The 22,234-nt window shown below is 41.9% G+C and overlaps 1 protein-coding gene across 6 annotated transcripts in view; it reads left to right on the top strand.

Moving 5' to 3' along the window:
* Positions 1–22,234, top strand: part of BLNK (B cell linker) — a 94,725-nt gene that overhangs the window by 49,355 nt on the left and 23,136 nt on the right. For 3 of the 6 annotated variants that reach the window (XR_011001418.1, XM_068197734.1, XM_068197732.1), the window contains exons 4-5: positions 15,784–15,849; positions 20,633–20,689. Coding sequence is in view for 5 of the 6 variants with exons in the window: in XM_068197734.1 (XP_068053835.1) it covers positions 15,784–15,849; positions 20,633–20,689 (123 nt within the window). In the remaining variant the exon portion in view is untranslated. Of the gene's footprint in view, positions 1–1,851; positions 1,982–15,783; positions 15,850–20,632; positions 20,690–22,234 lie in introns of those variants that run through there. The other 3 variants (XM_068197735.1, XM_068197736.1, XM_068197733.1) reach the window with 3 other exon arrangements.

The raw sequence follows: 22,234 nt of genomic DNA, 5'->3' as shown, positions 1-22,234 counted from the left end.
GGGGATAAGATGGTAGTTTTCTGTCGCCTTTACTGGGGAACCTCGGGAAAGGAAAAGTTCCCATGCAGCATGTTCCCACCTGGCACAAATTCACCAGGAGTGTAGAGGAGCGGGGAGGTGGAGAACCAGGCCCTGCATCTCTCCCCGCAGCCAGCGAAGTCCCCTGGGTTGGGCAGGTGACAGCGAGCGGGTCACCGGCCCCGGCACGGCCCGCTGGGCTCGCCGCTATGCGCCCGCTGCACGGCCGGGCCGCCCGAGCCGCTCCTCAGCCCCCGCCGAGCCGCTCCTCAGTCCCCCCGAGCCGCTCCTCAGCCTCCCCCGAGCCGCTCCTCAGCCCCGCCGAGCCGCTCCTCAGTCCCCCCGAGCCGCTCCTCAGCCCCCGCCGAGCCGCTCCTCAGTCCCCCCGAGCCGCTCCTCAGCCCCCCCGAGCCGCTCCTCAGCCCCGCCGAGCCGCTCCTCAGCCCCCCCCCGAGCCGCTCCTCAGTCCCCCCGAGCCGCTCCTCAGCCCCCCCGAGCCGCTCCTCAGCCCCGCCGAGCCGCTCCTCAGCCCCCCCCCGAGCCGCTCCTCAGTCCCCCCGAGCCGCTCCTCAGTCCCCCCCCGAGCCGCTCCTCAGTCCCCCCCGAGCCGCTCCTCAGTCCCCCCCCGAGCCGCTCCTCAGTCCCCCCCCGCGCCGCTCCTCAGTCCCCCCCGAGCCGCTCCTCAGTCCCCCCCGAGCCGCTCCTCAGTCCCCCCCCGAGCCGCTCCTCAGTCCCCCCGAGCCGCTCCTCAGTCCCCCCCCGAGCCGCTCCTCAGTCCCCCCGAGCCGCTCCTCAGCCTCCCCCGAGCCGCTCCTCAGTCCCCCCCGAGCCGCTCCTCAGTCCCCCCGAGCCGCTCCTCAGTCCACCCCCGAGCCGCTCCTCAGCCCCCCCCCGAGCCGCTCCTCAGTCCCCCCGAGCCGCTCCTCAGTCCCCCCCGAGCCGCTCCTCAGTCCCCCCGAGCCGCTCCTCAGTCCACCCCCGAGCCGCTCCTCAGCCCCCCCCCGAGCCGCTCCTCAGCCCCCGCCGAGCCGCTCCTCAGCCCCACCCCGAGCCGCTCCTCAGCCCCGCCGAGCCGCTCCTCAGTCCCCCCGAGCCGCTCCTCAGCCCCCCCGAGCCGCTCCTCAGCCCCGCCGAGCCGCTCCTCAGCCCCCCCCCGAGCCGCTCCTCAGTCCCCCCGAGCCGCTCCTCAGCCCCCCCGAGCCGCTCCTCAGCCCCGCCGAGCCGCTCCTCAGCCCCCCCCCGAGCCGCTCCTCAGTCCCCCCCCGCGCCGCTCCTCAGTCCCCCCCGAGCCGCTCCTCAGTCCCCCCCCGAGCCGCTCCTCAGTCCCCCCGAGCCGCTCCTCAGTCCCCCCGAGCCGCTCCTCAGTCCCCCCCCGAGCCGCTCCTCAGTCCCCCCGAGCCGCTCCTCAGCCTCCCCCGAGCCGCTCCTCAGTCCCCCCCGAGCCGCTCCTCAGTCCCCCCGAGCCGCTCCTCAGTCCACCCCCGAGCCGCTCCTCAGCCCCCCCCCGAGCCGCTCCTCAGTCCCCCCGAGCCGCTCCTCAGTCCCCCCCGAGCCGCTCCTCAGTCCCCCCGAGCCGCTCCTCAGCCCCACCCCGAGCCGCTCCTCAGCCCCCCCAAAGCCAGCGCGGCCCGGCAGCTCCGGCGGCTCCAGCGGCAGGGGCGGATCAGCGTCCCCCGCGCCCCCGTTCCCAAAGGCTCCTCCTCGGCTCCCGGCTCCGCAGCCACCTGTGCGCGCCCCGGGCGGGGCGGGGCCGGGCCGAGGCCCGGGTCCCTCCTCCGCCGGTGCCTGCGGGCGGGACGGGACGGGACGGGGAGAGGCTCCGGCAGCGCGGCGGGAGAGCCCGGCCCGGGGGAGCGGCGGCAGCGGCAGGTGCCGGGCCGAGGGCAGCGCGTCCCGGCGGGGCAGCGCTCACGGGCATGGACAAGCTCAACAGGCTGACGGTGCCGGCCGGGGAGAAGTTCAGGTAGGGGCTGGTCCGCGCCGGGAACGGGGCTGCTGCGGGAAGGCAGCGGTGGGACGAGCCGCTTCCCGCAGCGGAGCGCGGCGGCACTGGGGGGCGCCGAGGCACGAGGAAGCTGGCAGAAGTTTTGGAGTAAAAGGGAGCTTTACCCGTTTTGACCCGGTGGCCCGGGCGCTGCAAGGAAGTGCGGGAGGTAAACACGGGTCTGGAGAGGATAACGCAGATTTCAAAGCAATATATGTGTCGGCTTCACCTGCAGCGCAAAGAGGAATATTTTCAAAGTGTCTGTTTTCAAAGCTGTAAGGAAATAGTGTGTGGCTCATTATGATGTATGAGTCTTATGCAAATTTAAAAAACATAATTGCTTAATGCCTTAATGTCTTATGAAGATGGCTTTTGCAGTTATGTTTTGTAATATTTCCTAATCTTCGAAAGAACTGGTGGAGTAGAGGGAACTGGAAAACGGGAAATGTTCCTAAGTGAAGAAGAGCAATGTTAAATACAGGGTTTGAGAGGAAAAAAGCAGAAGCTGGCCATTACTGATCTATTTTTAGTGTGTCTCGATTCATGTGGTGCTACAGTTGGCACCTCAAGGCTCATCATGACTTTTTGTATTCCTGAATAGTTAAAAGAAGTTCTGTTTCAGATTAAGGTAACATGGAATTCTTTTCCTCCTCTGAAAAAATAAGAATGAAATACTGAAAAATATTTTTTCCTAAAATAAGTCATACTTATGCACTCAGTACTAACTTATAAACCCTCTCAAGTCTCTCTCCCTCTCCCCAGAAACCTTTATGCAAACTGGAACAATCCCTTGTAAAGCTAATTTTCATGGAATGCAGTTTATTGATATCTACTCTTTCCATACTGTGGCAATATTGTTGTGGGGGGTGTGTACTTGCAGAGAGCTGCAGTGACACTTAGCTCATCAGCAAGACACACCTAATGAAAGCCAAGCAGGCTGCATCCTAAGCCCAGCCAAGGACTCTGTGGAAGGTTCGGTGGACGGGGGAAGAACACAGGGAATTTCCTCATTGTCTGCAATTTACCACCTTAAGTAGTCTGAACTGGTTTAAATGGTGTCAGAGCTCAGCGTTGGTCTAAACTAGCAATCTTTAACAAGTTGAGAAACAAGATGGAAAGCTTGTTTCCATTCATTACTGGTACATAAAAAAATAAATTACACACCCTCTGCTGTCAAAATTGTATCTGGGATTCTCCTTCTGCACTTTTGCAAACAATTAAAGCGGGGTTGCCTTCAAGTATCTAAAGTGGGTCAATGTGTGAGGGTTATAACAGCCCACAACTTTTTGTGAACTGATTCAAAAGCCCTAAACCCAAAAGGCAGCACCACCCCTCTGCTGCATCTTCACATAGATCACACTCTCCATCTCATCTGAGGTTTTAATGTTGTTGTAAAATAGGGAAGAGAAAGAAGTAGCTCTGCTTTCCTGTATTAACCTTGAAGTATTATAAGTTACTTTTTCTCTCCTCCTCATGGCCAATCCAGCCTATTTGTGCAGGGAATGTAGGAGCACCCATGTTTCAAGTGTGTGAGCATTCTCACCACACACAATGGACATGCGTGCTTCAACTTGAGCATGTTGAAATACTCCTTAGAAACCTGGATATGTGGCTACAAAATCTTACTGTGGTATCAGAATTTTAAAACCTGAAGGCAGAGCTTTCCATGAGTAGATATTCACAGGATAAATTTAAGAGAGATATGCAAACACAGGAAGAGATCAGCATAAGGAGGCGGGAGCCTTTTCCTCCATCTTTGAAACACCTGGAAGCACCTCGTGCTCTGTGACCACCTGTTGACAGTGCCGTTGACTTCCTAATACCACACCTGTCTGCATGGAGCACACATAGGTGGTTCAGAGTTTGTACTAAATGGTGATGTCAAAGACATACTTTTCTTCATATGTTAAGATGCAATGCCAAGAAATGTTCCTGCCAAACATAGTTTCAATTTATGTGATTATATTTTGCATTTTTAAAGACGGCTTTTTTAAAATTTCTGCTTTGTAGCAGTAAAAATTAAAAAAACACTACTGTTGAGTCTGAGAGAGGATTTTTTGATTTTTTTTAAGTGTAGACCTGAAAAACTAGATATTATGTGGTTTTGCTATTCTCAACTATTCTCCATGGGTATAGTTGAGCCTACCAGACATAGCTTTTTGTTGCATTAGTAAATCTTACATCATATCTGAATTCTTAACATGTTCCATTTGTTAAGTTTATTGCAACAATAAGAACGATAAAAGTTCTTATATGACTGTCTGCCTAACATGTTGTGGTATGTACATTGTTTGCAGTTAAGCCACTCGACTAAATTCAGTAATAGTTAGACAGGAATGTTGGAACTTCATGGAATATTAATTGAATATTAATTTCTATATAGTATTTCTTATAAGGCATGCACAGTATTATACAAATATTCCCTCAGAGTACATTGTGTGTTCTAACTGCTTCCTTATAGTCAGGAAAAATTAATTCAAAGGCTTGGTTATTTATTGTGAGACAAACTGATCCATGGTGCATGCAAGTAACTTGGTACTTTGAATTGTTTACCAAAGAGTGGAATGAATACATGAGCAATAGCCATACTGCCATGGCAAGCTCTAGTGTGCCTGGATTTCAGACTGAACTTCAGGGAAAAAAAATTATGCTGCAAACATACAGAAATAGATGCACTCATGATCAGGGACAGTAGGCAGCATGGGTAATGGGAAGTTAGCAGCTCAAAAGAAAAGTTTGCACTAACCTTGCAAACTCTTTTGTGGTTTAACTTCCGTAGACTATAAGCCTATGATTTCTGGTATTTAAATAATTTCTAGCTACTGTATGTGACTGTGTCACAGCATCTCTTCAGACTTGCTGCATTTTTTTATTACAACACAAACCTTAATGATGACCCTCTGCCCATAGCTGGCTTTGCTGCGTGGCACAAAGTCCTTTTGAAGGCATCATCACCACTGTGGCAAAGGGCAAACCATGGCACAAACCAAAGTGTGCCACATGCTTTCACTTGCCTAAGGTCATGCAGCCAGGAAGTTCCAGAAGATTGCAAACAGCCTTTTCCAAGAGCACAGTTTCATGATAATTTCATGTGACTTCATTAATTTGCAGCAGTCCGTCTCTGCCCCCAGCAAAAACAAAGGCTTAAAATCCCTGTCTCCAAGCATAATGCCCATTTAAATGGAAGTGGAAATAAACGGGCAATTTACTTTTCTCAGGTTGAACAAGTGTGTCTGGGTTTTTTTGCAGGATTTTGTATTAGTCCCACTTGTTAAACAGAAGGGTTTAAGTCCTAATTCTATGAAAATCAGGAGGGGTTTCCTTAAGGCCTTAATGTCTGTTGTCTATCAAACCTGGAGGTGTTTATAGTCATCAGTAATTTTCTACTGGTAGCTTGGCTGTAACTGCTAGACCTTTTTCTTTAACAGAGGATCTTCTGATAATGTGTCTTCTTGAAAGTGTATAGTAGAAAAAAAATTCATTTGGGATTGAAATTTTATTTATTATCTGAAATTTCATCCTATGTATAGGATGCTTTACCATAGGGAGCATTTACTTTTGGAGAAAATGTTTGGGGAATATCTGAATATTAGTTTTGTGCTGTAAGAAAATATTTTATTATAGTACTTCTACTAATTCCTTTTAGTGGTAGCAAACAGTCTTAGAAACTTAATCTGTTTTTTTTCAAGGCAAATTTTAACTTAGTGTATTGCCTCAATGAACTTGAACAGGACAAAAGAACAAAAATAAACTCAAGCAAGAAATTAACTGGAGTTTCAAGGTAACATACAGAATATTCCCCATAACAAAATTAGGCATCAAAGCCCACATCCGACTTCAACATCTCAACCTCTCATTAGTTACAGAGTCCAGAGGAGAGGCTATGCAAACGATGGAATCTTTCAGTAGTCTGGGTTGAAAGGGACCATCCTGTTCCCATCCCTCTGCCATGGGCAGGAAAACCTTGCACTAGATCAGGTTGCTCAAAGCCCCATCCAACCTGGCCTTGAACACTTCCAGGGATGCGACAGCCACAAGTTCTCAAGCCAGCCTGTTCCAGTGCCTCACCACCTTCACAGTAAAGAATTTCTTCCTGATATCCAAACTGGTCTCGGTTTGATGCCATTCCCCCTTGTCCTATTTCTACCTACCCTCGTAATCAGTTCCTCTCCAGCTTTCTTGTAGGCCTCCTGCAGTTACTAAAAGGCTGCAATAAGATCACCCCAGAGCTTTGCCTTTTCCAGGCTGAACAATCCCAATTCTCTCAGCCTCACTTCAGCTCTTCTACCTGCTCTGGTGTTCTCCTCTTTCTAACAAAAGTCTAATCTGCCCTGAGGACATAATAGCTGTGAAGGTCTTCTGGTCTTCACTACCCATTGTCACCCACAGCCACCTCCTGTCTCAGCTTCCAGTGTCTCCTGACAACTTCCCGCTGCACCGTACCGCTCTGTGGTGACAGCAGCTTTTGTGGCACACCCATGGGTAAGCCCAGCAAAGTGTAGCCTGAACATAAGGTCACATGAAATCCCAGTTCAGCGATTTGCAGTCTTCAAAGCTGAGCTTCACAGGCACAGGGAAAGGAGGCCACCAGCTGCATTTGCCGTGCTGATGAACACAAACACAAGTTTTTTCTGTAGGATTGTTAGGTCCTGTTTGCCATACAAAGCACAGGATTTTGATTAAAAGATAAAGTTTTATAATCTCTGTTTCCTCTAGTTTTCTTAAATAGTTCATGAATCTCTCTCTCATCTCTGGACTTTGGAATGAAATGATATAGGAAATGCAAACTTCCCCAAATACCACTGCAAAAATCCATTATTTTACTCAGTGTGACTTCTCCAGTCAAATCCTATTTCTTCTCCCTCTGACCTTGCCTCAGCACAGCATAGCCTCCATCCCATCTACATTTGTCCTTTATTCCCTTCTCTATGCACAACCACTTCACTCTACCAAACCCTTTAAAGCTTATTTTCTTCTTTACAGCTATGTCATCCAACCTGGACTAATCCTCAGGCTAAAAAACCAACCAGCCAACCAACCAAAACAACCAAACCTGAAACACACTAATTTTTACAAGACAAAAAAAAAAAAAAAAAAAAAAAAAAAAAAAAAAAAAAAAACCCACCCACAAACTGAAGAGGGGAAAAACCAAACTAAACCACCACATAGGATTTATTCTCACACAGAATTTCCTGCCTATAATGCTGTTTATAGAAAAGTATGTTTAAGTGTTACTGTGATCTATGTGTGTTTTAAGCAAAAATATGGCAATGTGGACATAATGATGCAGTATAATATTGAAACTGTCAAGAGATGCCCTGCATAAGTCTCTGCAGGTAGACAGCAGTGTAAGGGTGTAATCTGTTCACAAGATCAGCTATGCTTATGTAGTACCTACAGCTGCATACTACTTGTGCTGGCAAAATTACTAAGTCATTGGCAAATAAAATATGTTCCAAATGAATAATTTATTTGGAACAAATAAATGTTCCAAATAAAATAAGGCCTTGTAGTGACACTGTAGTTCTGCTAAAATAACTGTCCAGAGTAGGAGCATTTGTCAACCATAGCAATGACAAGTGACACTGTCCTTGGCCTGCAACTGTCAGTTACTCAGCAGAAGCAAGTAATTTAGATTTGATCTAATGACATAGAGGTTTTTTTTTGTTTTTTAGTAAAATAATAAATTATCAAGAGCCAAGAAAATAACCCAGTAAATTAATTTTCATGCCCATGGGAAAAAACCCAGAATTCCAGCAAACGTGGCAAAACTCTTTTTTTACCATTAGTTTATAAATGTATCCCACACAGCTGTGTAGAGTGCTAGATATTCAATCATAATACAATATTGCAGGTACCCAGTGATATGTTGATTCCAGAACAAAACAGTTTTGTGTTTTACAGGATAATTCAAAATCTATGTATTGCACAGGACATTAAAATGTGATGGTGCTTTGCTTTTGGAAGGCAAATATGACAATCATAAATTGTTGCAAAAAAGCCCCACTGGGAAACCATATTAGTTTATATGCTCAGCAGACAAGAGAATTGAAAAATTGATGGAAAACAGTGGCTAAAAGGGACGGTATTTTCCCATTTGGCTCTAGGGCATCATCTTAGATTTTTGGTAAACTGTAAGAGGCAATGTAAATATGTTTGGTTTGTGCCAGCCATAATAAATTACTGAGGAGTAAGAGAAGCTTGAAAACTCTATTAGTATCTTTATCCTAATTGGTTAGTGTATACATTTTGAACAAGTTTATTTTCCACACATAAGCAAAGCCAGATGTGCAATGCTACGAGTTTATGACCTCAACATAAATTACTACACAGTAAATACTTTAGAAACAATTGAAATAATGTAGTTTTATGTAAATGTAAAATGTAAATTATAATGAGTACATAATGTACTCATATGTATTATTGGGCAATAATATGAAAAACATGAGTACATGTTTTTCAAGCTTAATTCAAGGGGAAACCAAGCTTAATTCCAAGGGGAATTCAAGGTGAAGTAAGCTATTAATAGAAGAGGCTATACCATGTGTCTAAATGTTTCCTTCCTACCTTAAAATATGGATGCTGTAGGCATCTCTGCAAGAAGCACAGAGGCAACAAAGTGCTGCTGAAGCTGTAACTACATGGCCAGTTGAATTTGGCATAAGTCTGAGCTGCTGCCAAAAGAGCAGGTCCCTTTCTCCCACCCTCCCAAGGCCCCTGCCCCTCTCTGCCCTCTCACTGGCACTAGGGTTCCAATGACCACGTGACAGAGCTGGGTCTGATCCTGCTGATGTCTAAATTGGCAAAAGAAAAAAGAAGTTAGTTTCCCAGCTGGAAGTCCCACGATTCATCACAGCTGGGGAAGCACCGAGGGCAGAGAGGAGCGGAATTTCCCCTTTCAGTGGCAGCCCATATGGGCTCCATTAAAGTGGCATAGGGACCAGCCAGGGAGTTTCTCCAGAGTTTTAACAAAATTTCATTGGCTTCAGAACAAAACAAACAAAACTGATCCATGAGTAGCCTCCATTAGATCCCTGTCAGTGCCACCCCACATCTGTGATGGGTATAATGCTTCTGTAGCTTGAGCAAGAACACTTTCAGCCCAAGTACAGCAGTGTTTGTCAATGGGAATATTCTGGGTCCATACCAGATCCTGTCTTTATTCATTTCCCTACAATGCCTCTCTACTTCCTCTTCGTGTTGAAATATAAAAGCCACTTAAGTCTTTTAAATTTCTGCCCTTGTTCTCCTTCGGTGACCAGGCTGTAGGTTACTAATCCTTCAGGGAGCTACAGCACTCAGTTTTAACTGAAACTGTATTTTAGAGTAGCCTAATGGGTTGAACTTCCCCTGCTGCTTGAAAACCTTCCAGAAAAGTGGAGTAAGTCTTGTGAATGTGGTTTCTGTGTGTAGTTTTGGGGTTTTTTTGGTTGGGGTGTGGTGTTTTTTTTTTTTGGGGGGGGGGGGGGGGGGTTTGTGTGTTTTTTAATGCATTAACTTACATCCAGAGAGCTGGTACAAAAAAGAGATCAGTAAACAAAAAAAAAGGCTCAAAACAGAACCGATCAGTTACAGAACAGAAAACATAGCTTACCTTTTTATGTCGAGAAGTGACATGTAATAGTCACATATACCTAATTATTTTCTGTATTCCCTACAGTGTCACTGTTACCCATTTGGGATAAAGGGGAGAGCAATCTGCATAAGAGGGAAGAGGTGTCCCAACCTTGGAATTTTTGTTTGTTTGTTTGTTTCCAGGCAAATTCAAATGCTTGGAAACCTAGAATGGGTTCTTTCAATCAGCAGAACTCCCAATCACCCCAAAGTACTTATACTTTTTATTTTCATGTTAGGCATGATTTCTGTCAAGAATGTATTATTCCTTTACATGCTACATTTTTTATTAGCTCAGTGAATATTAGTACTTACCAGTACAAGGAGGACTGACAGCTTTTTTGTAAAGATTACGTAGAGGACAAATGAAGATGAAAAATACAATCAATATTTAGCCTGTGTCTCTGTGTGTACCATGTAAACACACACCTGCTCTAACTACGGGGTTTACCTTTAGGCAAAATAGTGGATAATTCAAACATGAGCAGAACAGGATGTTTCTGAGACTTTAAAAAATCAACACTCTTGTCAAAATGAATATAAACTATTGTCATTTCCCCTTGTGCATCTCCCAAACATGGGTGAGAACAATTCCTTGTTTCTTCTTCCTCTCAGATAGCTGTAATTGACTTCTCCCAATAAGCAAACCTCTTTGAACTTTTCTTCACAGCTTTGAGATAGCTTTACAGATAAAGATCAAAGGCTCAGTGCCTTGAATGGATGGTTTGGTGCCACAGGTTACCACCTCCAGTTCCAAACTTCCTCTTCTCCCAACAAGAAAGCCATTGCAGGGGGTGGATAAAACCCCAGAGTGGGTGGGGGCTGTAAGGCCCTACCTTGGAGCAGTAGCTACTGAAGTGGTTTATCGGACTGCACCTCAAGGATTCAGCTGTCTCTCTTACACATTTTTATGCATCTTACACATATCTCAGCCATTGAAAACACTAACTCTGACCCAGGTGGCTGATTCCACATGGCATTTCCTTGAAAAGGACTCCTACTCTTGCTCTTCCAGGTAGAATATGATATAAGGGTGTGTGCGTGTAGAGATCTGAAGCACCTGAAGGAGGTCTAATGAGGAATTAGATGCTTTCTGTATTTGGTATTACTTTTTGCTTTCTACTGAGAAATTAGAAGTGAAGTCAAAGGGGGTAGAGTTGTTTTATAACATTTAATTGCATTGTCTTTGAGGCACAAAAGTGGCAAGTAATATGAAAATACATCTTAGGAAGACACCCAGTTCACCAAAATCCATGTTCTTCCACCAAGACCATGGTAGAAGCATTGCTTTCTTGGAAGCCTGGCATAGGAAAGGTGGTCTTTTCTAGTTTGTTAATTCAGTTTGAAAGATATTTCAACATAAGAGCTTTGTGCTTTTCAAAATCTCAAGTGGTAGTTTTACAAATCCCCTTCTAGGTAAGCAGGTTCTCCCTGCAAAAGGAAGCAGGAGTCTTCCCTTTGTCCAGAAACAATAACTTTCTTTCTTCATTTGGTCACCTGCATAGCTATTTATAAAACTGAAGGATAACAGAAACACAAAACAAAGATCAGCTGGGAAGGAGGTGGTGGTGCTGTGAGAAGCCATAAAGGAGAGGTCTGGACATGCTGTTCTTTCTTTAGTTCATGTTTTAATGTGGGGTTTTTTTAATTAACAGAAGTAGCTGTAATAATTTTTAGCTTTCTGCTTTTTGAGTTTTGGTTTGTATCTTCTAATAACTTAGCTTTTATTCTCCAAATTTCATTATAATCTTCCTTGCTTTCTATTTGTGGTTCTTTCCTGTAAAACCTTATAGCTGAGGCAAGTGGGTATTTTTTGAGATTTTTTGTTTTAAGTCTAAATTTGCACTTACTAAATCCCATTCTAGGTTTCTAATGCCAAGTATTTAAATATGCCTGAAAAAGAACCCAAACAAAAACACCTCTGAAAAACATTCTTTTGTTTTAATGTGATGTGCCTTTCTTAAGCCAAAAGTGAATACTACACCTACCCTCAGTCTTACTTAAAGTGAATGGACATAGTAATCTTCAGAAATTGTGACTTTCTGGGCACAGAACTACAGGCTGTCCTGTCAGTGAGAAACAGATATACCCAAAAAGGTATAAGAACTTGCAATTGGCATGCAAATTGTTTGATTCACAGTGTGTTTATTTTTTTAATTATTTTTACTATTTTAAAACCAATTCAACTTCATCAGTTAAAGACCTAACTGATGTGAGGAGGAGGAGAAGGAATATACAGGTCCCTTAATGCTGAATGTGTCAATATTGCTTGTAAAGTTGCCCTAGCCAACTTGTTGACATATCACGTGCAAAATTGTGCTCTTCCTTAACTAAAGAAGCTGGTTTGTGAGTACTGATGGGGATTTTCTAGAGGCAAAACAGGTAATTCAGACAGTCCTGTAAACACCAGAAATGTAAGAAGGTATAATTTTCATGCCCCAGATAAACAGAAATAGGTATGCTTGTAATACAGAAAATTTCCTGTAAATAATTTAAAATTAGTTTTTGTTTTGCTACCACTCCTCACTGATGCTGCTGTCAGCCCTGTTTCCAAAAACATTAGCAGGACCCCTCTCAGCTACAAGTGCTCACAGTCAGACACCCTGAAGCAATTGTGTCCCCTGCCTACTCCAGAGACCCTGCAGAATCCTCCTGCAGTGGGCTGTGGCTCCCCAGGACAGTAAAACACTGCCAGCCAGCATGTGCCCTGGGGCTGCAAAGCTCTGGGTTCACTGAGGAAGATCACAAGTGGGTGAGCTGTGCTGCTCATGCACACAGGGATCCCTCCCTGTGTGCAGGAGCAGGGACAGGTCAAGACCACTGGAGAGCCACTCATGCTGACTGCTGTGAGCTTTAATACACGTACCTACAGCATACATACTGGTAAATGTCTTCACAGATTTATAATACCCATAAATACAATTTCTCAAAAACTAGTCTAAATGGTGGCAGAATTCCATATTACACAAATCTGTCTGAAATGAAGACATACTTTTCTTTCTCAAGTCTAGGGACTCTGTACCTCATCTCACATCTGAGTTAAAAACTTGTTACACACTTTATTCTTCTTCATTTTTTCTCTTTAAAAACTATTTTGCCTTTGGAAAGCTTTTGTAGGATAGTGTGCATGCAAAAGAGCCAAAGGCTTCCAGGTGGTGTTTGAAGGTGGGGATGTGTCACAGGCCAGCCTACCCATCATCCTCACTTCATCATCACATATTCCTCATAAGCTGAGCTGTGACCAGATCAAAGAGAGGGTGGGTTTGTTTCATTTTGTTTTATCTCGAGGCAGCTCTACCAGTCCTGAATGCAGCAAGGTATTTTGTCACACAACAAATCCTTCTTTGAGGATGGTATGATATTTACAATGGTAAAACTTTCCACCTTCCTTCACATACATATCACAGCTACTGAGCCCCTTGTCAATAAATCTGATAATTTTGAATTACTGGAGTTTTTAGCTACAAAAATAGCAACACAGGGCTACAATGTGTTTTGTTTTAGGTTTCTGTCTTTTTTTCTTACTCCTTCCAACATGTAGAATTTCTAATGTATTTGTAAGAAACCTAAAACTTTTTGGAAACACCTACAGCCAAGACTTCCAAACTTATTATCTGCAGAACTTTGAAAATCTATTGTGTGCCATGAGATCCTGATCAAAGGGTCCCATCCAGTCTATGCAAGTTACAATTAAAATGGATCTCAAAATATCTGTTGCTGGAATGCGTTTTCAAAGATTAGCAGTAACACACACTGCACCTTTATCTGCAAACCTGATTTTGCATAAAAAGATCCCAAACAGGTTTAATGAAGAGTTGGAGCTTGTAGTTAAAGAAGCAACTTTAAGTTTTACCTCTTGATTATCTTTAATTATATGCAATGCAAAGTAAGACAAACATTACTCATTATTTTTATTTACAGTACTGGCTGATGGAGGTCCTTGAGTATTTTTAGTGTCTGCTCATCCCAAGAGAACACCAGAGAATAAACATTAGTTGGTGACGAGGTCCTGACTCAGAGTGTTGTAGTTCTGAAGGCAAGGGCTGCCTGCACTGGGCCATGGCAGCCCCCATTTCCTGGGTCCTCTCAGGGCTGCTGCTCTGCTAAGGTCCCCTCTCATCAAACCCCTTTACTTGGAGTACAGTCTCAAGTATTTGAGAGCCATACAACATGTATTTTAGTACTAGTCAGATACATAGATTCAGTCTAAACTTTAGGTGTATAAATGCCCTTCTGTGCTTCACTTTCCTCATTGCTCTGGAATGGCCTTTGGGACTGGGATTGAGTGCTTTAAGATTTGGAGAATCCTCTTGCCATAGACCTTTCTGTCTGACTCTTATCTTTTCTTCTGTCTCTCTAAGATCACAAATCAGACAGACAGCTCTTTCTAAAACTTTTCAGTTGTTGCATTTCATATGGCCTGGCACTTCAAGAAATTTCAGCCTCCAGCTAACTGGACAGACTGGTTTTTGCAGCTCATTCAATGCCATGGGTGGAAGGGGATTCCACTTGAACAGATCAGCTGTGCTTGATGACTTCCTACACTTCCCACTTAGTGCAGTGGTTATCTGCTTACTCTCACAGGCTTCAGACAAGTTAAATTCACCAGAGGCAACAAACAAGTAATTTAACAACTCCTACAAGAGCTATATTATTTTAAAAGGTGAAAAAATTCACACTAATGCATATTAGGTACCTCTCTAATTTATCAAAGTTGTAATTAGAAATCTAAATGCCTCCATAAAAAGAATAAGGAATAAGAGACACAGATTTTTAAGAAAATTGACTACGCAAAAAATGGGAATGTTTTCATTTCAGCTCATCTGCTTGGAAAAAATATCATAACAGCACCAGTGCCTATGATTTCCTAATTTAAATGCACCATTTTAAGGTAGAAATATGTAATAAAATTATCTTTTAAACTATAGCCTCATTCAAGACTCAGGAAACATCCATGGTGCTCTAATCAATTCACCTAAATATGATCAAATGAAAAGCAAACTAATTCAGGTACTTGTACTTACCAATTTTGTGTTGGATCTTATTTGCATGCCTGTGTGAAGATTTTTTAAATGACAATTTTGAATAAAAACAGTAATGTGAAAAAGCCCACCTTTTTTAAAATAAAGTAATAATTTTGCTAATATAAAGATATTAGTGTCAGTGATGAGCAATAAGCAATATTCATTTAGAAATCTACAATTAGATTTTTGTTGGTGAGTTCTATCTCTGACAAACAACACAGGAAATGTAACTGGTGCTGACATCCATCCCTAATTGAAGTCTGGCAAGCCTTTTTGAAAGAAACACAAACACTTACAACCATTCTCCCCGAACTAGAACTAAACCATTTAGATATCCTCTCGTTCTTTTCATTCCTCATTACTTTTCATTTATAGACACTGCCAGGTGCCAGCTGGGGCACAGCACAGAAACAGCAAACTGCAGATGATGGCTATTTCTGATGTTTCAAGCAGAACAAGCTGAATCTGTTAAGAAAAAAACCCCAACAAATACAGCAGAAAAGCAGAAGTTCTTCTGAGCTTTTCACCTGAGATTTAATGTATCTGGTTAGTTGAGATAATAATCCAAGCTGCTCTTATAGGTGTAGTACATTGTTGTTGGAATTCTTGGAGCATTCATATACTTGTGAGAAACAGGTGTATATGTTTCTCATAACTATAAGTAATTAATTTCTTTATATTAGCAGGTAACACTAAATCATTTTGCTGTAAATTAGTCGTTTGAGTTTTCAACAGGAGTTAAAGATGTGCTTGTGAATTATTTGTCCATTATTCTCATTACATTTAAGTGTCCCATGTATGGCCAGAAATCAGAGGGCATCACCGTTATAGCCTTGTAGTGTTGTAAAGTCAGTTCTAGATAAAATGTTAACATTTAAATATTTTAAACTATTAATTTAGGCAATGATTTATTTTTTTCCTGATGCACTTACTCTTAAATTGATTGTTTATACCATATATAATTGTATTTAGAAGGATAACACAAACAATGCTAAAGAGGTCTTTAAAAGGAAGGGAAACTTCATGCACAAATGATTTAACAATTAAACTGCTTATTGGAGATATAGTGAGCATATTTTTCTTGATTTATATTGATGTTCAACCACTTGGTAATTTATGCTGGCTTTGTTTAATGTCTTACAGGAAGCTTCAAAAGATGGTGCATGACATCAAGAAAAATGAAAGTGGGATAATAAACAAGTTCAAAAAGTAAGTTTGCAATGCCAATCCCTAGTTTCATCACTGTGGGGAAGTTTGGATTATGAGCATAGTGGTGTGTGGTACTTTAGTGATGGGACCATGTCATTCCACAGGGATGCACTTCAGTAGATATACTGAACAACATGCAGATTGTGTCACGTGCATGAAAGTATTATAAAATATTCATATGTACTTATACATAGAAAGAAATTCCAGTAATTTTGCATCCTTGTCAAATGAATACATTATTCAGTGTTTCCAGACAAACATCTATTTAAAGCAATTAGCTATTTAGCACACTTTTCTCAATGCAACAGCTCATTTGCATTGAAATTCCATTTGGATGCAGTTTTCTTATTCAGATGTGTTTCTTTACATGGGTCATTGGCAACAAAAGTATTAAGTACTTTTAAAAGTTAATTACAATGCCTATCTACAGCATTTCCAGGACAACCATGTTAAATTCTAGAAATACAGCTCTTTTACATAAAAGACACGTGGAAGCATTGTTTTAAATTGTTTTTAAAGAGGGACCATGATGGCTCAGTTCAAGGGAAACAGCTCGGTGTATCTGCAGTGATCAGTCAGCTGCTGGCAGCAGCAGTAGGGCCCTGCGTGGTTTGGCTATGCAGGAGCTCTGGAGAGCCAGGCTGGCTCAGCTCTTGGCCCTGCTGCCAGCCCAGGCAGGGCTGGAGCTGCCAGAGGAGGAGGATGCACTCCCAGGAGCAGCAGGACTGCCCAGCTCTCCTGTTCCCCAGGCAGGAGGAGTAATCTTGGCCTGCAAGCCCTCCTTTGTGCTCTCATTTCCACAGCTGTGTTTCTGCCCACAGACCTTGAGCAGGCTCTGATGGTAAAACACCTGATCTATCAGATTTTTGAGACAATTTTTTTCCTTTACTCATTCTCTTTCACTCTAAGATTGCTGCAGTTCACAGTTTATCACAGCCACTTGCTATATTCACTTATTTCCATGCAAGCACAAATGAGTGTTTCCCATAAAATGGCCCTCTTTTAACTACTTGTGGTTTTAAGTTAATTTGTGGTTTTGTTTTTAACACAGTGACCACTGTGTTCACCACCCATCTACAAAAAAAACTAATTTTCACCTGGGACCTGCTCACCGGGAAGAGGTGCTAGGCTGTCCAAGGCTTTTGGGGGGTTTGGAGGGGAGGGGGTTAGAGGTTTTCTTATAGCTGTTGCTTTTTAATAAAGGGTGGCTTCCCACTTCACAATAGTTGTTTAACTGTAATTAATAATGTTCCAGTGGACTCAGTTCAAAAGCCTCAGAGAGGAAAGATGACAGAAACAGAAGCATCTAAGTTTATAATTTGAGGCTACAAAGTGTCTCCCATAGTACTATAAATTCTGTTGGTAATCAGTTGCTCTGATTGTGTGTCCTTCCTAAAGAGGAAGAAGGGAAGTAACATGGACCAAATGTAGCAGAAGCTGGGAAGGTCATCATTAAGTGTCAAAGATTGCTGCTATAGAACTGTAATTCTTTGATTCACTCAAGAAAAAAAAATATATATATAAATATAAAAGAGCAAACTCATAAAAACTCAAAGTATGATTGCAGCACAAAGCTCACATGTCAACTCTCCCAGTTATAAGAACAAAAACTGAGGTATAAAATAATCTTTCAGATGTTACTATGATTCATCTGAGTCATAATAATCTTTTCTGCAGTTATGAAGATCAGAAATTTAGTATTCTAAAATTGAAGAATATCTAATGTTTGACTGCACATGGCTTCAGAGTTCAAGTCTTGAACACAGCACATAATGAGACTTGCAATAAGAGCATGAGTTCACAACAGATCTGATTTCCTATATCCTGTAAGGATATGTACAAGAGGTGCTAAGCTTTACAGAATTAGAGCTGGCTGTGTTCCTCACTATGCAATCTTCGGGGGCTTTTTGTTTGATTGTAGATGCTTTCTCTAAAACATGGTTATCCAGATGATAACTACTTCCTTTTCAGTTAAAGGATTATTTTATTAAATGTCAAGGTTCTAAACATAAGTGTAGCAGGAAAGATTTTATTTTAAATGGACTTTGTGTAGCATAGATTCATCCATATGCTGGGCAAGAAAATTAAAATGAAACCTATTATAAGTAGAAATAATTTTAGAGAATTCAAATAGTGTACTTGCATATCTGAAGCCTAAAGTTATCACCCAGATGTATGCTGTAAGCCTCTGCTATACAAATTAAAAGAATTACCAAATAGTCATGAAATTAATTAGACTTATTAGCAGTATTTGTTAAAACATTTCTAAAGTCTGGATTGGCACTTGGTTATGCAGAAATGTAAAAGGTCTTGCATCAGCACTTCTGCTCTCCAGTCTAGTTTGTCTGTGGTGTACAAGTGGGGAGGAATTAATCTACTATCCATGTGTGTCTTAAAGGTCTGTGGAAAGCAGACTGAGCAGTCCTGGTAACAGGAAAGAAATAGAAAGGTTGTTTTTTCATTGCTTAAAAGTTCCTGTTTGTTCTGGCAGTAAAAATATTGGCCACTGCAGGATAGCTGTCACCTGTTTGCCCTTAATCACATACAAAGCTGTTTACAGCCCTGAATCCCAGCTGCTGTGCAGATCACAGCGTCAAGGAGGATTATGTACTCAGGTGTAGCAGCAATGAGTGTAGCCAGCATTGGATAAACAATGAGAGCTGGGGGCATTTTTTTCACACTCACACCCTTGGTAATACAGAACAGGGAAGCAGAGAAATCATAGGTTTCAGGATGTAGGATGGTTGCCTATGTGTGAAACACGCTGTAAAGACAGCACTCATCTGTACATCACAAGCTTTAAGCTTCTGGGCTTTGTTCAGTGGAATCCTGGCTCCACTGAAGTTGGCATTAAAAGTCACACTGCATACACAGCAAAGGCAGGACTTCACCTAAAGTTTTGTACATGCTGAACTACTGTGCTGAATAAGAAACAAGAAGTTCAGTTTATTCTCCTTGTTGTAATATCACATCCTTCACAGAGCCATCAGAAATCATGCACTTGTGCTCATGTTTTTGACTGCACACTAGCCAAATGTGTCCATTTCTTGAACATTTGCCATGTGACCTGGAAAATGGAAAAAAGATGCTTTACCCAGCTGTTTAGTTGGGTAAGTCTCTACTTCAGATTTTTATGGCCCATTTTTCTATACCATTTATAATTTAGGCAGTAACTTTGGGCAGAAAAATAGCTGTGTCACTAAATGTCTCTTCAACCTGCATAGCTACAACTAAGAGACATTCATGATCAAACCCTTGGCAGAGGGAAAAGCAGTATTTTATTAAACAAACAGTAAGAGAAAGTACCAAAATCAAGCTGTACCACACTTAGTAAAATAAAACAGGAAAAAGTATAATTCCTAATTTTAACTGTTATGCTGAAGAACATGAAAATTACTGTGTAGCTGAATAGAATGTTTTGAGTGTCAGGATTTTTATTACTATAACTGCCATAGCACATTGTAAGAACATGTGTGAAAAAGTAATAATAACAATTAAAAAAAAAATCCCTTTCAGTTTCATTTTATCTTGTACAATTGCTGCATAATTCCAAATGTGTAACAAACTATTCTACTAGGAATACACAGTTCAGGAAATCAGATCTGTTTGCATAACACCTTTTGGAGCTCTGAAAATGTTTCTGGCAAAGTTCAATTAATTTATTGTGTAATCACAAGTGTGATGTTCTAGTGCATGTAAAGCTACTACATACTATAAATACTCAACTCAGAAAAGATATCAATATAATTTTTGTAAAAACTATTATGTTAAAATGTTCCTAACAAGGGTGTGGACTTTGCATAGAATGAACAATACAAAAAGCAAAAGACTTTTGAAAACAAAGAGTTTTCAGGCATATCTTAAATGCTGGGGGAGTGAGCAGAAACACCAGTAGGGAAATGCACCTGTGGAAAAATTGAAGTGCTACATGTAAAGGTCTACTAATATGTATGTTTGGTTCCTTTTCTGGGTGTAGCCTATAAAAACAAGTGCTGCTAGAGCAAAACACCCCGACCTCTGTTGCAGTTTATTTTAAAATTTTTCACTTAATGCAGGAAAACAAAAATGTGATACAAATTCTAAGTAATATTTGCAGCTCCTACAGAACCATATATGTTAGAAAAGTTAAGTACAAGCCTAAATGTTTTGTTGGATCAAGCTCTGCATATTATAAGGGGAAATCTTGGAATACATTGCTTTAAAATGGAATAATTTATTCTCTTAAAAATTGATCTGAATTTATGTACTCTGCATTCTGTTCTTATGTGAGAAGCATCTACAACCCATTATATGAAATGTCTCAAGTGCTACCTGGTTATTTGTTGAAGCTCTAATATATGTACTAGGATTAAATACATTTAAATATGCACGGTCAGTTGGATGGTATTTGATTCTTCCAGTCCCTTCTCATTAACTTCAGGGAACAGGACAGAGTCAATTGCCATTCTGCAAGGATCTGTGTGGACAATGAGGTCAGAGTCTGCAATAACTGGGTAACCACGCCTTGGCATAGGGTTGTGTCTTTTGAGCTTGTGTTGTGGTTTGCACATTGGGTAGAGTTCTGGCTCCTGTAAAGGGAAGCTCCAGCTGACTTCAAAAGAGCCTGGATTCCAGTTCTGGCAGTCAGAAAATCATACCAGTACTTTGAAAACTTCTTTTTAAGTGGATTTGAATTTTAGAATAAATAACATATTTGAAAATATTCTAGCAAATATAGATGTGGCCGTGAACTGTTTCAGCTCTGTGACAGAAACATTATTTCTTTTCTTCTATCGATATTCAGGTTCCAAAATGAGCAAGTGGCCTTAATTTGCAAAACTGGGAAAGATACTTGGGATCGGTATGCTATTCCATAGCTGCACCATGGCATGATAGGCTGCTTAGACACAGACCTCTGTTCTTACCTCGTGTGCTTTCGTTATAACGTATTTACATTTTCTGCCAGGGCCACTGCCAGGATTTACAGGGCCTGGTACCAGGTGTGGAAGATTTCTTCTTAGCAGCTTAGAATTATGTTGTATTGTTTAAGCCTTGTACTTTACACCATGACCCAGACAGCCTCTTACTGTTGCCTCAGTTCCACTATTTTCCAAGTCTCCACCATTTCCGAACAACTCATGGCAGACATTGCAAAATACATCAAGAGATCTTAGTCTCCCCTTCCTAAGATGTGAGATGAGCCCTGGCAGTGGCCCTGGGATTTTCTTTCTAACATGGCTGTGCTAACCTGGACAGAAGACCAGAGCAGAGCTGTTGAGAATGCTTTTTAATTTATTGTTTGTACACTAAGTTATATTATGCTTCAGGAAGTTAAAAGCTCTGAGGAGACAGCTATCCATCATTAGTGTTGTTAGCCATGAAAAAAAGCAGACTAACATTGCAAAAATCATCTTCCTAGTTTGGTTTTTGTTTGGTTTGGGGGGTTGGTCTTTTTTGAGTTTTTGCAATGCCCACACCATTTATTCATTGATTCATGCATGAGGTGTTTTTGGTGACTGTCTGAACAGAATTCCATTAATTCAAATCAGAAGTAGTCAAAGCATTTCTCAAAACAGGAAAATTTGTAAGTTGATGTGGTAGTGCCAGCATGCCACCACCCTGAGTAAAAGTAGTACCTGAACAATGATTACCTAGGCAGCAAGCTCAGGACCTGAGTCCTGAGTGTCAAATTCTTGTGGTAAAGCAACATTTGTAAACACTATTGCTCAGAGATCCCAAAATTTTTTTAAATTCTTTGGGAATGTGTTTTTTTAAAATTATTTGCTGATTTTTGCAAATGAATTTGTTAGGACCTGACTGAAGAATGAGTGAAGTCATCAGTTTAGTAGACAAAGCTTCAGGTCCATGGTGAGATCTCATCAGTGCTACAACAAAGCTGGCAGACAATGTTCAAAAGTCACTTTAAAGAATTATTTTAATGTCAATCATTATCTTAATGTTTTATCTGGCTACTAAAAACAAAGAGTTGTTGTTTTTCCCCTCTGCAGAGGCATCAGTCTGGCCTGCGATGTCACACATGCAGTGTTCATCTTAACTTTAAACCCAAATTCTTCTCTTTCATTACAGGGTAGTGAAATAATTCAACTGACTGTAATGCAATGTCTTCTTTGGACAGCTGCAATTTAGTAAGGAGGAGTATACATGAATACACATATACATATAAATATATATATATATATGTGTGTGTGTGCGTTTACACATATGTGTACTTCTGCTTGCTAGATATATAAATGTGCACATACTTAGGAACCTACTTGCATTGCCAAAAAGATCTTTTCAGTATTTCTACAAATTATCTTTTGATTCACTTGGTATGTGATGCCATTGTAACAGTTTTTACCAAAAAAGGGACGAAAGTAGAATCTTTCACTGAGAGACCTGGTAT

Source organism: Anomalospiza imberbis, chromosome 8, assembly GCF_031753505.1.
Source record: "Anomalospiza imberbis isolate Cuckoo-Finch-1a 21T00152 chromosome 8, ASM3175350v1, whole genome shotgun sequence".
Taxonomy (NCBI): domain Eukaryota; kingdom Metazoa; phylum Chordata; class Aves; order Passeriformes; family Viduidae; genus Anomalospiza; species Anomalospiza imberbis.
This window is presented reverse-complemented; position numbering and strand designations above follow the sequence as displayed.